The sequence below is a fragment of the Vicugna pacos genome, unplaced genomic scaffold (assembly GCF_048564905.1).
Source record: "Vicugna pacos unplaced genomic scaffold, VicPac4 scaffold_104, whole genome shotgun sequence".
Lineage (NCBI taxonomy): Eukaryota > Metazoa > Chordata > Mammalia > Artiodactyla > Camelidae > Vicugna > Vicugna pacos.
The window spans coordinates 3,526,090-3,542,634 of record NW_027328784.1 but is presented as its reverse complement, the minus strand read 5'-3'; the positions used below and the strand labels follow the sequence as shown (position 1 = coordinate 3,542,634).

At 40.9% G+C, this 16,545-nt stretch overlaps 1 protein-coding gene and 1 long non-coding RNA gene across 2 annotated transcripts in view; both read right to left on the bottom strand.

Moving 5' to 3' along the window:
* The window catches only part of LOC140694794 (trafficking protein particle complex subunit 9-like), an 87,949-nt gene extending 76,147 nt beyond the window's left edge, over window positions 1-11,802 (bottom strand). The window contains exons 1-5 of the mRNA XM_072957855.1: window positions 11,554-11,802; window positions 10,103-10,224; window positions 9,606-9,666; window positions 9,350-9,447; window positions 8,952-9,072 (exon numbers count right to left, since the gene is read on the bottom strand). Coding sequence (XP_072813956.1) covers window positions 8,952-9,072; window positions 9,350-9,401 — 173 coding nt within the window. The 5' untranslated portion in view covers window positions 9,402-9,447; window positions 9,606-9,666; window positions 10,103-10,224; window positions 11,554-11,802. The remainder of the gene's footprint in view (window positions 1-8,951; window positions 9,073-9,349; window positions 9,448-9,605; window positions 9,667-10,102; window positions 10,225-11,553) is intronic.
* Window positions 302-2,804, bottom strand: LOC140694795 (uncharacterized). The gene is made up of 3 exons (XR_012070434.1): window positions 2,605-2,804; window positions 2,175-2,301; window positions 302-395 (listed from the first exon to the last, which is right to left on the bottom strand). It is a non-coding gene; the product is annotated as an uncharacterized lncRNA (long non-coding RNA).
* Window positions 11,803-16,545: the final 4,743 nt, after the last annotated feature.

The following is a 16,545-nucleotide window of genomic DNA, read 5'->3' as shown; positions in this document are numbered from 1 at the left end:
CGCTGCTCAGAGGCTCTTCCTCCCCTGCAGGAGGACGTTTCTAATCTTCACAGGGACACAACCTCAGGGGAGCTCTCCTCTCGCCCTCAGCATGGCAGGTGTCCCAGGCCTCATCCCGAGCAGCCCCGTTAGGACGGTGTCTGCCCAGCTCTGCTAGTCAGATCAGCAGCCTCAATGCCAGGGATTATACCCAGGTCACACTGCAAACCTACTGCCCGCCTCACAGCCCCCAGCCAGCAGGTCACCTGGAAGTCACAGCAAGTGCCCCACCCAATCCAGAAGTCTCTTCTTTTGCCAGCACCACTGATGAATGGTTTCCAACCTTCGGACAGTTTCGCACAAAACAGCACCTTCTACAGTGAAACGGGTGGTTTTTCTTCTGCGCCTCATCCTTACTGGAAACGTAAAAGGAAACCAAAAGGCCTTTTCTCAACCCTTTTCTGATGAAACCCTCCCACCCACAATACTCATATGCTCAAGAGCTTTGGATCCACATGATTTTCGTTCTCTTAGGCTAAGTGGCTCAAAAAACTAAGGGATTCTTTCTCCTTTGAGGTTATTAGCACTCAGTTTCTCGGCTTTAATCTGTTTTTGTCTCTCTCTTCAGTGACCCTAGCAGTTGCCACCTCTTACTCCCTTCAGCAGCCTCCCTCCCAACTTCAAGTCTAGGAAATCAGCTGTGATGAGGGGCACGGGGGCAGTCACAGAAGATGCAACTAAGGCACAGAGAGGCTACATAATTTGCCCAAGAAATCACCTTGAACCACCAACAGAGTGTGTCACGTCCCTCTGTTTAACTCTAATGCTAAGCAAGTTAACTTTTTGTAGATTATGTTTATAAACAGATGAGGTATGAAAATACATACAAGGACACACATCAACTCTAAGATATTCATTAACTCCACTATTTTGTTTCTATTTATTTTATTTCTATTAAAAAATTAAGAACCCCTGCAGTCAATATAGCAAAATGTTACTGGGTTTTAAATCCAGAATATACAGGGGTTGTGTCATTACTCATTCTTGTATGTATTTTCACAAGACAAAATGATTTGAAAGTCTCTCTCCCCGCCCCCTACTCACTACTGGCTCTCACCAGAGCTCCCAGACCACACATCTAACAGCCTTTCACTTTACCCACAGCTGAACTCATCAGTTTTCCCCCAGAACTCCCTCTGCTGCTTTCCCTCCTCAGAACACAGCAGGACCATTATTTAACTCATTAATCCACCCAGAAACCTGGGCCTTACTCCATCCTACCTTCACAGACAGCATTGATCCTTTCCTCTTTACCATCTAAACATGCCTTCAATCTGTTCGGTTTTACCCACTGACCGTCCCACCGCTCAATTGGAAGCCAACAACACTGCCCACCTGGACTCATGAGTCTCCCAGGTGGCCCCACAGCCACTCTCCCCTACTTGAGACAAATGTGATTGTGTCTCTCCCACGCTTTTGGACTCATTTCAGACCCACTGTTCTTAGAAGAAACTTCAATTTCTTCACCTGGTGAAGGTCCTTGCCATGAAACTGTCAGCTCAGTAAGGGCAGGACACACCCTCGTCCCTCGGCTCCACCATCTGGCAGAGCATCAGCTTGGGAGGATTGAGTTCTTAGCAAACTACTTCACTTATCCATACAAATCCATGGTAGATTAGAAAGATTTTAGATGTTGAGCTCGACTATTAATTTGGGGATTTTGCACTGGCAACCTGCAAGTATATATTCCAATTATTGTGTCTTCTTAAAACCATACCCAGATTAAAGGAGTATTTGTGGAATGTCTTCAGAGTAAAAGGGACTGTACCTTTACAGATTTTATGTTTTAAAATATGAACAACCCGGACAGGGTCAAAAATAGAACCGCCTCACAAGTGACAGAAGACAGGTGAGACGCATATAGCAACAGGTCACAAAGATGGTAAGAGCAAAATTGTTTCTCCAACCCCCAAAACATTCCTCCAAGAACTGAAAACTCAGAAATTTGAAAGTAAAATACTATCATATAAAGAAAGAAAATAAATAATCCTCTTCATCAGGGTTTCTAGATCTGACTGCAGAGTTATTAGCAGGCCATACTGAATCCTAGCACAGAAAAATCAGATGGACTAGTGGTGAGTAAGTTCCAGGAAAATGGCAGTAACTCCTCCACTTGAAAGAGGACACACACTCACTTGTTCAAGGTGATTGTAAACCACATTCTGCAGAAATTCAGAAGATTCAGGCACCGCTTCTAGATGGTGATGACACGGAAGGACGGCTTGGATGCATGCTTCTAACTGAGTCACCGGCATTCTTACACTGCAGGGGGAAATGGAGGCCCTCAGCCAAGAGCACAGTTGTTCCTGTCATGTATCCCAGGCCGTGCCTCGGGGACTCAGTGTACTGTAGCAGTCCGGCCCCAGGTGAGGACCCGCAGCGTGGCCCAAGCAAGCAGGAGGGGCACTGTGCTTGAGAAATCCCATCCCCCATGGGGGCAAGAGGGGCTGGTGGGGTTGTGTGAACCTATAAATGCTCATAGAAATACACCTGCATACATTGAAGTGATAAAATTAAAAGTAGCAGGCTATTTAACAAAATTTCAATTGTCAGTGTTAATTTTACCATTCCATTCCGCTTGTCCCCTGCACTCTGAGACAGGCTTAGGCTCTCTCACACATGCAGCTCTGATGCAATGCTTGTGAAGTTATTTTACTTTGCTGCAAGTGTCTTCGCTCCCAGTGTCACTGTGACTGTCGTCTCTTAACACAGTCAGATATCTTCCTGCATCTCTCCCTGAGTTCCTTGCTCCTGCTTCTCAGATCCTGAGATAAAGAACAGGTGAAGGCACATGACTGGAAAAGTCAATGTGGACTTGACCAAAGTCCTCAGTGACCCCCTAGGTGAGTGCTGCCCACCCCTTACCTTCGATTCTCAAGGTTCTGCCCAGGGTGACATCCAGCCAGGAGAGAGTCCTGGGCCCTATTAAAAGCTGTGTGGCTTGGGTGCAGGGAAAGCTGCAGGAGCTGGTTCTGTAGCCGGTCCCATCCACACCTCTGCTCCTCTCTCTCCCGAGGCAGCACTGCCAAGCCCCCAGGCTCCCTGAGCTTCTGTCTTTCTCTTCTACTCTACTTCAAGCCCTTTTCCTCTTCCTTTACTCCCTGATTATCCCTAGCTGGAGTGATTTTTCTATCATAGAATCTGAAAAAATTTCCTGCAGCTGAAAAAGAGGTGCCAGAGGTCCACGCGCATATGGTGGTTCCTGAATAGAGCCCCTGGTTGGGGGGACCCTCACCAACACTCACGGGGCATCAGGCATGTTGCAGGGTCGACCACCACCAACAAGAGTTTGCTGTGACACCAAGGCACGCACAGCATCCCTGCTCACTAAATTGTAGTTGTAGTCCTTTTTTAAGAAGCAAAAATAAAAAAATTGCTCATGTTTCTTACTAAAATTATTTATGAGGGAGAAAAAGAAATTGTAATAGAAAGAACAAATTTCACTCCATGTTAGATGTGTTCATTTGGCTTTAATCCTGTACCTTGTTTTCTAGGCTCAGACTTGCTATCTCTGCACCTTTTGTAAAAGAAAGTTGCCTTTAGCCTGAAATATCCAGGAGGGCCTATTCTCCGGGCTCTGATCTTTAAGGATATTTGCTCTTCTACACTTATGTATAGATGGCAAGTTGTAAAATAGTGAATAACCTTTCTTTTTTTTTGGAGGTTTTACAGGGGCACCATAATTTGACCCACATGGACAGCTGCAGGAACAAAGGATTTCAAGGACAAACAATTCATACAGCAAGAAGTTTGCAACAACCAGCCACATCCCCGCCGCTTTTTAGTATAAAAGGAGACTGAATTCTGCCCTGGGGAAGAGAGTTCTACTGGATAACAATATGCCATTTTCTGGGTCTGCCAGCTTTACAAATAAAGTCTCTTTTCCTTACTCCAACATCTCATCTCCCGATTAATCGGCCTGTCATGCAGCAAGCAGAACGAGTTTGGACTTGGTAACAAATTGACTGCCTTAGAGGTAGTATGTCTCCACTGTTTCCTCATTTCCAGTATTTCACCACCTATCAATTTTATATGCTTTTTAACAACATGAACAAAAAACCTATTACAAGGAATTGATTCCACAGAAATAAAATTATTTCTACTCCTTCAAAACTTTTTTCTTTTCTATTTTATTTTGTTTTGCTTATTGAAAAGAAAATAAATTCAAATCTTTTTATTTCACGTATTTTTATAACTAGATATTGTAAATACTACAAAGATATTTAAATTGCAATAAAAATTGTTCATATATTAGTATAAAGATATATACACAATCAATGCAGATTAGGAAAGGAGTAGATATTTACTAAAAATCCACTGCACATCCAGTCTTTTACAAGCATATCCTGGAATATAAGCTCTATTATCCAGGGTCCCCCACCCCCAATCTCACTGCGGAGTCCCTTAGTAATCAACTACCAAGGCACCAGCATAGAACCATGAGATCACTATTTTAGGTATAAATGAGAGTATTAGCTCATTCAATTCTAAAACAGAAACCTTAAAATAAATACTGAACTTACTTACAGATAAACAAATTTGGACACAAAAAAGTACAGTTTCTCCCCAAATTCACAAAGATAATAACTGGTAAAGGCAAGATTTGAACTCATCTGCCTTGAATATAAAGCTAAGTTGGAAATCCCCTTCAACTGTGGAGGACCAGCAGCACAGCCTGTCACCCTATCTTTGTTCAGATCTGGCTTTAGACAGCCTGAGACAGCACCCCTTCCTATGGAACTCGAGGGCAAACAATAACAATAAGGATTTTATATTCAGTAGTTTCTTAGGTCTCAATTATATAAAGTGTCAGCAGGTCAGCAGAAAACTCTGGGAAATATGAGTGGGTCCAGAGCTTTTTGCTGATAAGAAACTCAATCTATCAGGACAGAGTGACCTTCCCATGAGAGGCCTCATGGACATAAACTAAAGGCAACTGAGCAATGAAAACTAGCAAGAACATGGAACTCAAGCAAGAAGGATCCCTACCATCCCCTGCCCAGTTGCCTCTTCACCTTTGTGGACAAGACGGCAGAAGGTCCATGTTCTTGTCCAAGTTACAACATCATGGATTCTCACCCATATAATATTACGACTCTATGCTGTCTTAAGTCCTTTCCAACTAAAATATGATGACACCAATATCTCAGCGGAATGTCTATGTCTCCACTTTCTCTCTTCTATTAGGAGACTATATCTATGGCCACCAAGCCGAAATTCAATTAAAAACACCATGCACGAAGCCTGGTGAAAGTCTGTGTAAGAGACATTGTTCTCAAGCTCAGTGAGTGAAAACTCAGAAAAAGTGGTCCTTATCCCTCTGCAAGTGGAAGGTAGCCTGATTGTGTGTGTGTATGTGTGCACACGTGTGTGTGTAAATCAAATACAATGTATTGTGGGATGTGCACAGATTTTTTTTATGTTACTCTCATTTCATGAGGATGAGCCAACCTTTAAAGTAATTTGAATCTACTATTCTGAGAGAGTCTCAGGATCTTTTGGTGGAGGATGGGAAAGGGGAAAGGAAAGGAGGAAAGAAGTAAATGAAGCAAAGCTGTAAGTATACTGCTAGGGAAAGGCAAGACATTAATTTTGTTCCTACTTGCATCACACACAAATTAGGGACTGGCTTTCCCACATGTCTTGTCAAGCACTGAGTTGCAGAAGAACAGGTGACAGCCCATTTCTCACTGAGCTTGTGACTGTACGTGGCATCTTATAGACACTAATTATTTAACCTGATCAAACAATCTGGCAGCAGGCTCTAATTCTCCTATTTTGAGAGATAAGAAAACAGGAAGTGAAAGAGGGTATATAGCTTGACAAAAGTCAGAGGACAAGTAAACTAAAGAGGATGAATTCAAACTCAGATCTGAATGCAGAGTCTGATCTTCCCACTCCGAGGGCTGGAAATTCCTTAACACACAGGGTCCCCAGCTCCTCTGCTTTGTTCCTGGCACCAAGCATTTCCCATGGCGATATTCTCCAGTTCTCAGACACAGCGCTCTGTGCAGCCAATAACCTCCATTCGACTTTGATCATCTACCTGTCACGCCCACCAGGCTTCACCAGGCAAGAAAGCTGGCTTTCAACTGCATACAAAGCCACCCCTGTTTTATCCTGGACTCTTCAGCGGCTTTTCCAGCGTAAACACAGCCATGAAAGTGCTCACAGTTTGTACATGAGCCACACTACCTCTCTCCATCTCTGTCCCCACCTATACTACTTTGCTATGACCATTTTGAGAATCTTGGAAACAAATTTTTAAAAACATAAAAGAAAGGATTCTGTAACAAGTACTTAATACTTACAATTTTAAATGAGAAGTAGCAAAGTGAGTATTTACAAACCGAATCTGCCTTCCTAGGTGTCAGTTTTAACAGTTAAAATATGCAATAGCAAAAAATTCTGACAAATAATTAACAAAAACATCAACAATAATCTGGAATAAACTCAAAAATAATGCCCATGTTGTACATGGTGGAAGTACAGGACTGTACTGTGGGGTAAAGTAAGAGGTGTGAAAGTAGAGACATCAACATTTTGTATGGAGGAAAGCAGTTTTGTAAAAATGTACGTTCTCCTAAAGATAATTCAAAAGTACTAAAAAATCCCACGACAGCACTTCTTTTTTTTTTTAACTTGAAAAATTATATTAGAATTCTTCAGGAATAATAAAGTCATAATACTAACCAAGAAAATTTGGGATCGAAAAGAGAATCAAAAAATCGCACTGTCAGATATTAACTAAATGTTTACAATATGTAAGATATAGTGCTAGTGTAAGAAAGTAAGATTGATAAAAATAAACCATGAGCTCAAAAAGAGACTCTAGTGTACATAAGTATTCTTTACAGGTGGGATTTCAAGTTAAAAAGCAAAGTAGGAATTCAATAATTGTCTTGGGACAATCAGAGAATCCCCTGGAAAAAACAAATTCTATTCCAGTCATAATGACCGCAAGAAAAATTACAGAATGTGATGTGAATATTAGAAAGTACTAATAACAGCGAATATAATTCTTTGCTCATATTAATTCAACTTCTCTTCACTATAACAAGTACCATCATCATCTCCATCTTAGAGATTAAAAAAACCTACAGAAGAAATTTATACCATTATAAGAAAGTACTTCTAAGAATAATATCAGGAATAAAACCCAAAAAGAAGACATTTACAATCTTAAGATTATTTTGGGCCACAACAAAAATGAACCTACTGAACAAAATGAAAGGCAAAATATGACAAGGAAAAGCTCTCTGATACATGTTGATGAAGACAAGGGGTTAATGTTCATAATCTACATAGAGCTGTCACAAAGCAACAAGAAGCTGCCTCACTTAAATGTGTGCAAAGGACAAAAGAGATCATTCACTTTTTAAAATTCAGATGGCTAATGAGTGAAAAATGCTCAATACCTCACTGGTCATCAAGTGCAAATTAAAACAATGAAAAAGTACTTTTGCTCATCATATTGGCACATATTTTTAAAAGATATTCTAGCTAGTGTCCATCTTTGAGAGAACAAACTGTGAGCGATCTTTTGGAGGATGACATGTCAATGGATATGTAAACTCTGAAAAACGTGTGTACACACAGGCTGAACTCCACATTTTGGAATCGTTTCATTTAGAAAAATTCAGTTCAAAAAGATGTACTTATCAGAGCATTTACACAGCACTGTTTACAATGGTGAGAAGAAAAGCTGAAGTGAAATCATATCCAGCGATAGAGAATTGGTTACATAAGTTATTCTACATCTTTTCATGCCCCACAGGAGAAGGAATTTCTTGATTCACTTGAAAGGAGCCTGTGATTTATGTAGTTGTCACATCCAAGGACTAAATTTCCAGAAAACTTAACGAAAATAATACTCATACAAGATCACAGGAATGTTTGTATAAGAAGTATGCCAGTCAAACACCCTTTCTGACAGTGGAAAATGGAGAAAACTTAAGTGTCCACCATCAAGACAATGATGCGGTAAATCACGGTGAGCTGTGGGCACTAAAGTTCCGGTGTTTCGGCGTGGTCCAAGGCCTTGTCCACAGTACGCTCCCACGAAAGGTGTCCTTACACAAGAGACCAAACCTGCATATCAGGAAAACCCTCTACTCTATCTGAAAGGACCGGGTGAGTCTGGAGAGAGAGGACGTCTGTGATATATACCTGAGTGAATAAACCGAGCTGCAGAAAACATATAGTATGGCCTTATTTTTCAATAAAGCATATATACACACACATAGACATAGATTTCTCATATACGTGTATGTATGTGTTTATTTATATGACATAGGCATAAAGGTCATGAAATATATACTCCACATTGTCAGCAGTTTTTACTCTCAGGAAAAAAGGGGAAGGGATGTAGGGGACTTTCGGTACCACAACAGATCTCTTTTCAGAATTTCAGTTAAGTATACTTGGAATTTAAAAGTTTATTTAAGTCCAAAGTAAAATGGACGAGGACTCCACAAGACAGAATGCTATACTAGTCATTAAAAATCATGCCAGGGGAGATAGAATATTGTAGAAAAATGTGTAATAAGCCGAATGGAAAATGGAGGTCTCCACACAGTATACAGGCACACATTGCTCGCTGGTTTTTATGACAGAGGTAATACACACTGATGAAAAGAACAGAAAATAGATGTTAATGTGTTAATTATTATCTCTGAGTACTGGCACCAGGATAGATCCATTTGACCCTTTTTTATACATTTATATTAAATACACACTATTTTTCATCTGAAAAATGCATTTTTAGATGTCTAGTACCACACATTGGAAAATTACACGAGTACTTACAGAAACAAATAACTAGGAGACACCGCAGCAGCGTCACAAAGTGTAGAAAGGGCGATCCTGAATAACACCGCGCAGTTACATAAGGACCCACAAAGTGAGAGCACCTGCTGTAACAGGGCGCGGCCCCCTTCCATTTGTCAGATGTGTCTTCAGGGCTGAGGCAGTTCTGAGCACGGCCAGTGTCAGTGCTGGTGTCTGGATGGATGCCACTGGAGGTGAGGGCACCTGCAAGCCGAGAGGAAGAACAGAAATCATCCTCTGCTTTTTCTGTCTTGTTTCCTTGTTACTTTTAAAGAGAGGCGGAAATAAGATAAACTGGATCTTTCCTACTGAAATTTCAGTAATGAAACCATTTTTAAAGTGATCACAACTTATATTCTGCCTATGACTGTCTTTTCAACAAAGCATCATATTTATAAAATGTTAATTAACTCAGTTAATTAACTCCCTGTTGAAACATTCTAGTAAAGAGCATGAACTGCAGTATGTAAAAGAACCACACCTGCAGTGACTAGCTCAGCTGTCTTGACGGCAGTGCAGTCAGCCCCCACCATCCCGTGGCCCTGAGCTCCTGATGCTGGTAAGAGAGCGCGCTGCTGCCTCAGATGGAAAGAAAAGGTGAAAGCATTTTCTGAAATCTACAGCACTGACAAAACATAACTGATAAATCCCAGGCTCCTTTGAGGCTGTCATTTTCCGTTTCTGGCCAACACCCGTCAATGAGCAGAACCACCCCATTCCCGAGTCATGGGACTCACGTGGGCAGAAGTTTTGGAGAAATTTCCAGGTATAGAATGTAAACCAACTATACATAAAACTCTGAAAAAGAAAAGATGCAATAATCTGATTTTGGAAGACACTAAAATATTCTCCTAAGCCTTAGTACTTGGAAAGGCTGGGCTTCTACTAAGCCACTTATTTATTTCACAGCCAATGAGCATCTCCCACAAACCCTGTTTCCCTGTGTCTGCTGGGAGCTTCAGGCACATTGATGTTGTCTATCTTATAAGTCACAAGGCAGAGGCGTGTGTCTCACGCTGGCAACTCTCACACAGGCTCAACTCCTAGCCTCACTGTATGAACTTGGCCCCATTTTCTCACCTGTTTATTTGGTACCTGTTCTTCTGTAAGCTGCCTGAAATGCTTATTGAAACAAGTCAGAAGAATGAGTGGGTAGAGAAATGGACAGATGGACAGGTGAGAGATGGGCAGAAAAACAGAGAGTCTCCAAGAGAAGGGGAGCAATCAAAATTACCTATGCAAAACCCTCTTCTAGTCAGGGAAGGAAACCACCACGGAGAAGTGTGAAGAGGCAGGTTGCTTAGGACTGTTTCCTGGATTCCATGAAAAGTCACACCAAGAGATGAGAGGGTAGAACTATAAATAATAAAAGAAAAAATCATGCATGTTTGAAAAATATATCTACATTATGTACTTTCTAAAGAATAGAGTCAAATTAGCAAGGCCCAATAACACAATCCTTGGGTATATACAGAAGTGAGAATCCCATCTCCAATCTGCAAGGCATCCCTTTGGAGCACTGAGAGTCTACACGGTGCAGTCATAAAGCCATCACCGCAAAAGCGATGCTATCCTGCACTTACGAGGAAAGAGCAGCTGTGCTCGGTCTGCCTACACGTGTCTTTTACACCCCTCAGCACCTCTACGGGGGAGGGACGCCTAGCGAGCCCCATCTCTGCAGGACAGAAAACAAGTCCAAGAGAGGCTAAGCCGACCTACCAATTCTCCATCTCACAGGACTTGTCACTCCAGACCAGGACTCGAACTCGGACCCACGTTTGTAACCACAGTACTACCGTATTTTATGTGCTTTTTGTGTGTATAATACATTTGTTTCTGGCATGAAAGGGTATTTAATAAATGATCGGTTGTCTTGTCTATCTCATTAGTTCACAATCTTTATATTTTTGAATTGTACTCTTCCCCTGGAGAAAGGAACGGAAAGAGCGGGGGTCAGAATGAGGTGGGGCTCCATTCTTTATCTGTTGCCTCATCTCATCCAAGTCCCCAAACAGGGAGAAAGAGCAAATGTTCTCTTCATCATTTAAAGAGAGGGCTCCAGTGACGGTGACTTACTCAACCCCAAAACCAAGTCTGGGGGAAGGGCACATGCAGCAACGAGAGCAGTATCACCTGTAGGAAGGCAAAAAGAGCTCAGGGGATGGCTCAATGGGTCAGCCTGATTTCATTTCAATCGATAATACAATAGCACACTCTAAAAAAACTAGAATGCAATGGATTTCCTCTTTCTTGACATCTAGCAAGTTTCCACATCTCACATGTAACATTATCACGAACTAGTGAAAGGAAGAGTCCACAGACAAGGAAAATCAATGCCACAGGCAGGCTGAAACACAGGCTGGAGGAAAGGAAGGGAAAGGGCATAGTAAAGAAGAGGGGAAATCCTGGGAAAAAGACATCATCACAAGGACTCTCAAGCATCATCCAGCAATCATATAATCATTCTTTCAAGAGAGAGTTACTTAGGTCCTATTTTGTGCAACATTGTACAGTGGGCGAAGCAAGAGCACAGCGTCCATGGTGGCAGCAAGCTGCGGAGCTCCAATACACTTCTGATCCCGGTACCTTGCACACTTGTCCTCAGTATAAAGGCAAAATATATAGTAAAATAATCCAATGTAAACTCTATGCAATGCTGAAAAAAATTAAAGAATACCTAAATACCTGGACAGACACACCACGCACATTCCTGAATCAAATGACAGCATTCTTGGGATGGCAGTGCTCCCCAGAGCGATCCATATATTCAACGTGGACTCGATCACAATCCCAGTGGGTTCCTCTGCAGAAACTGACTATCTGCTGCTACAATTCATATGGGAATTCGAGGATCTCAGTAACCAAACCGTACTTGAAATAGAAGAACAGTTTGAGAGGACTTGTAATTCTCAATTTCAAACCTTACAACTGTATCTCCAGGTGAGATTAGAGGCCATTTTTAAGTTATAATTGTGTTTATCCTTATTTTCTAAATTCTGTACAACGAATATACCTGTTAGAATAAGAAATTTAAAAAGTAAGGTATCTTTTAAAACATGCAAACCTATTCATTCATTGGGAAAAAAATATTTTGACTATAAAGAAGTAAACAAATATCTAGTGAAAAAGGACTATTTAAAAACAAGAGTGCATTTACATTTTTTGTAAATTGGAAACTGGAAAGCACAAACACATCAAGTTTCTAGGGAGAGTGTTGCAACATATTAATTGTTATTTCCAAAATTCTAATTGAACAAGGAAAACTCAAGAAAGAGAAAATCTTGATTGACAGCCAACTGCAAACACATGGAGAGCAAAGGCCTAGAAATCACAGTTCCTTTAACTCTGCTACTAACTCAATAGGAGAGGAAATTCCTCAGTGAGGGGACAGTGGAATCCCATGCATAAGACAGGATACACAGTACAAACTGCACTAGAATTGGGGGTGATTTCCATAGAAGAATTCTAAAGTTACAACATTGATGAAAAACTATAAAAACACTGACAGACAGATTAAAACACACAGTCATATATATTATATAAAAACATATGAAGTCTGCCCCCATGTTGCATAGAAATACAAACATATTTGTTCATTTATGGGCACTGATTACTTTATCCCAGGTAGAATATTTCAACTAAAATAGATAATCAATAATACACTCCTCTTGTCAAAACTAGTTGATAAGTTACTCTGCTATGTATGCATAATGTGTCTAAGATAGATTTAAAATTAGTGAAAAAGATTTTTGTATGGTTTCTTGAACCCTTCTCAAAACACCAAGCTTAATTTTAAAATAAATCTGAGCAGTATTTCTATATGATCTTTTCCCTTGTGAAATGAACAACACAGTCTGTTGTCAAAATTCTTTCCTTACAATGATTCACGAGCACCGTATACTCACAAAACTGCTGGACAGCAAGGCACTATCCAGACACTGTGACAAATCAAATGAAACACAAGGAAGACAGTGACCCTATTCTGCAGGGCTTATAATCTGTTCCAACACCGGGTTTTTATTTGATTTGTTTGATTGGTTAGAAAAATAAAATCACTCAAGTACATTCTTCTTTGAGCATTATGTAAATCATGACTCTCTTTTTAGTGTCATGAGCAGGAAAGACTTGAGTATGAATTGATTAGATCAACTAGGCACAATCATCGCTGGAGCCTGTGTAATAAATAAGTACATGAGATCTAAAATAAACCTACACAGATCTCTGCAAGGAAAATGAAGAGGTGAGTTCCCCAATGAGAAAACAAACAATCAAGAAATCAAAAAAGGAAAACTTTTTCATTAATGATTCCAGGCAGTAGTGGAGCATGGTGGTGAAGATCACAAATGCTGGGGACAAACATGAGGGTCTGAAATCCCACAGCACTGGGTAGCTGTGACACTGATATTTCAGTGAAATTTTCTGCACCTCAGTCTCCTATCCATAGACTGGGGACAGCCACAGCACCCATCTCCTAGAACAGTCTTAAGAATTAAGTTATTTTTTATATAAAAGTTTAAATAAAATACCTCAGATTTTAAATATTACCCCAAAAGCTCAAGGAACAAAGAAAACAGTGATAAATTGGAGTTCATCAAATGTTAAAAATTTGCTTCAAAGGACACCATCCAGAAGGTGAAAAAACATCAGAGAGGAGAAAATTTTTTCAAATTATTTATCTGATTAAGTATTTGTATCTTCAAATAAAAGAAAAAACTCCTACAACTCAACAAGAAAAAGAGAACTCAATTAAAATGTGTATAAAGTATCTGAAAATGTATTTTTCAAAGAAAATATACAAATGGCCAATAAGCACAATCAAACGATGTTCAATATCATTAGCTGTAAAAGAAATCAAGTCAAAACCACTAGGAGAAACCGCTTCACACTTACTACAATAGGTTATAATAAAAAAAATGTGTAACAAGCACTAATGAAGACACAGAGGAAGCGGAGCGCGCAGCCCTTGCTTTTGAGGATGTAACACAGGGTGGCCACTTTAGAAAACAGCCTGGCAGGTCCTCAGAGAGTTGAACATTTGGTTTATGAATGACCCAGCATTTCTGCTCTCTGGTCACACAAGTAAGAGAACTGAAAACAAATGTCCACATAAAAATTCCTACAGGAGTATTCACGGCGCCATTACTCTTCACAAACAAAAAGCAGACACAACACAAACGACTATCACCTGATGAATGGGTAAACAGTAGGGCCCAGATATACAGTAGAATATAATTCAGCAATAGCAAAGCATAGAGTACTGACCCAGGCCACAACCTGGAAATACATTGAAAAAGTTACTCAGTGTGAAAGAAGTCAGTCACAATAGACAGTTCCATTTACATGAAATAACTTGTTTTACATGAAATGTCCAGCACAGGCAAATCCATAGAGAGAGAACAATGGCTGCCTGGGGCTGGGGGAGGATGAGGAAGATGGGAATGACTGCTTGTGCATACAGGGCTTCCTGTTGGGGGATGAAAATATTCTAAGATTGACTGCGATGCACAATTCTGGGCTTTGAGTAAAAACCGCTGCACATTTTAATGGGTGAATTGTATTAAAACTGTTAAGGACAAAAGCACCTAGGGCCAGAACCTTCAAATAGTAAATGCAAATTGCTAACTTTTATTACAGGAAGAAGAAACTGCCCTCAGCATGAAAGCAGGAGATCGGCAAATATGGGTTAACAGAATTGGACAAGAGCATTTCACTTGAAAGAGTTGCTGAGTGTACACGAAATATTCAGAAATAGGAAAATCAGCTTGACATCACGAAGAAGCATTCTGCTTCAAATGCAGATCAAGGATTCGGCAAGCCCAGCTGCTAGAAATAACCAGAGAAGAAACCTGGTTCTTACAACAAGCACCAGAGCCAACAAGGAAATGGTGGTGAGGAAAGCAGGCAGCCAAAAATCTGGAACAGTTTGCTACAAATAATTTCTCCACTGAAAATTCAAAAATAAAATGAAAGTGATGCAATGCTGAGCTGGCCTCACGTTAAAGGGCTTCCTCTGCTGCTCGACAGTTCTGTAACCCCGAATGAGAGACTCAGGAGAATCAGCATGGCTCCTGGCAGTCCCCAAGTGACTGCCCTCCAGCACGTTTACCACCATCACATCTGCCAGGGTTGTATTGCAGAGAAGAGACCAACTTCTAAAAGGCACAGGAAATGTTTACCAGGGAAGAAAAGGCTGCTGTCAGTCCTGGGACAGAGGCAGTGTGAGCAGAGGCCAGAAGGCTGCAGGTGAACTGGAGCAGACCTGGGGCAGGAAGGGACCACGGAAGAGCAGATCTCAATTTTCTACTCTCTCTCCCTCGGGTAGGAGAGATAAAGCCTGCATCCTTCTCACCTGGAACTGTGGGTTCTGGCTGGCAGAAGTCTTACGTACAGGGAATGAATACTCAAGACTCTGTGGAAAAAGTCACGAAAGAGAGAGGGCGTAGGGACCCAACTCCACGAGCCTCTCAAATGATCCCATATTTATTGTGTATAATCAAAGGAAAACGTCATTAACAGTTGTGTGATAGTAAGCAGGAACTTGGGGAAAGAAGGATGAGACAGAGATTGTAGAATCCACCATGAGTACAAAGGCTTAGTGTATCTTTAGGTAAGTCATGGGGTGAGGGGAATAAGATACATTCTTTAGACATGTGAATTACAAAGCAGACCACCAGACCAGCTAGGTCCTTGCTTGGGGGATAATAGAGTATCTAACTGCACACAAGCCCAGCCTTTATAGCTGTGGGCCTGGGTCATTGCTTTGCGATGAGCAGAGTGCTATCTAAAACATCATCTACGCAAGCAAAGCATTATCTCTGCTTTTTAAGGCAAGGAGACAGGAGTGAGGATGCACAGGCACTTGCTTGCAAAGCAGTTACTAAGCATACGTTTTCTTCTTAAATTTGACAGGCGGCTGGGGTCTGTTACAATTTGTTAACCCAATCATGGGCTCCCACATGGAACCATTATGGAGGACACCCTAAGGTGACAAATCCTGGCTCTGGGTCTTTTCCTGCCAGCTTCAGCCACTCTAGCAGAGTCTAGGCACATTCCTGAATAATGATCATACAGAACCACCCACACTGTTAACTCCTGGTGCTTGAAACTTAATTTTAGCTCTACACAACTTAACGTAGAAAAGTTTCAGAAATAAAAGATATTATATTTACTTTATATCTCATCATAGGACTGATTTTTCTGATTGCTCTAAGCTGCTGCTTCTTGGTAAAGCACCTAATTCTGCAGGTGAATTCAGTACTTTCTTTGGGCATAACTAGCCAGTTTGGGCTCGCTAACTTCTATTGGTCAAATACCGATACACTTAATTGATTTCATTGTTCATCAATTTCAGCTGGGAGCAGAGGGAGTGTCACTCTGTTCCTCAGCCCACCCTCAACCCTTATCATCAGCAACTCAGGCCTCCAGAAACCAAAAAAAGCTTTTGTTTCCCTTCTACAGTTTCAACAAACCCAACAGGATACATAAGCCTGGAGAAAGAATTCAACACAAATGTTAAAACAAAAATCAATAAACCTGAAGCAACTCCATCTCCGAATCATGATACACAATGACATGAGATTAAGTGTGTCAGGCCCAAAGCATGGGTGAGCCTGACCACCTGATTTCTATTCTTCAAAGGAAGGAAAGTTTTCCTATTTTTTATTATCACTCTGTCAT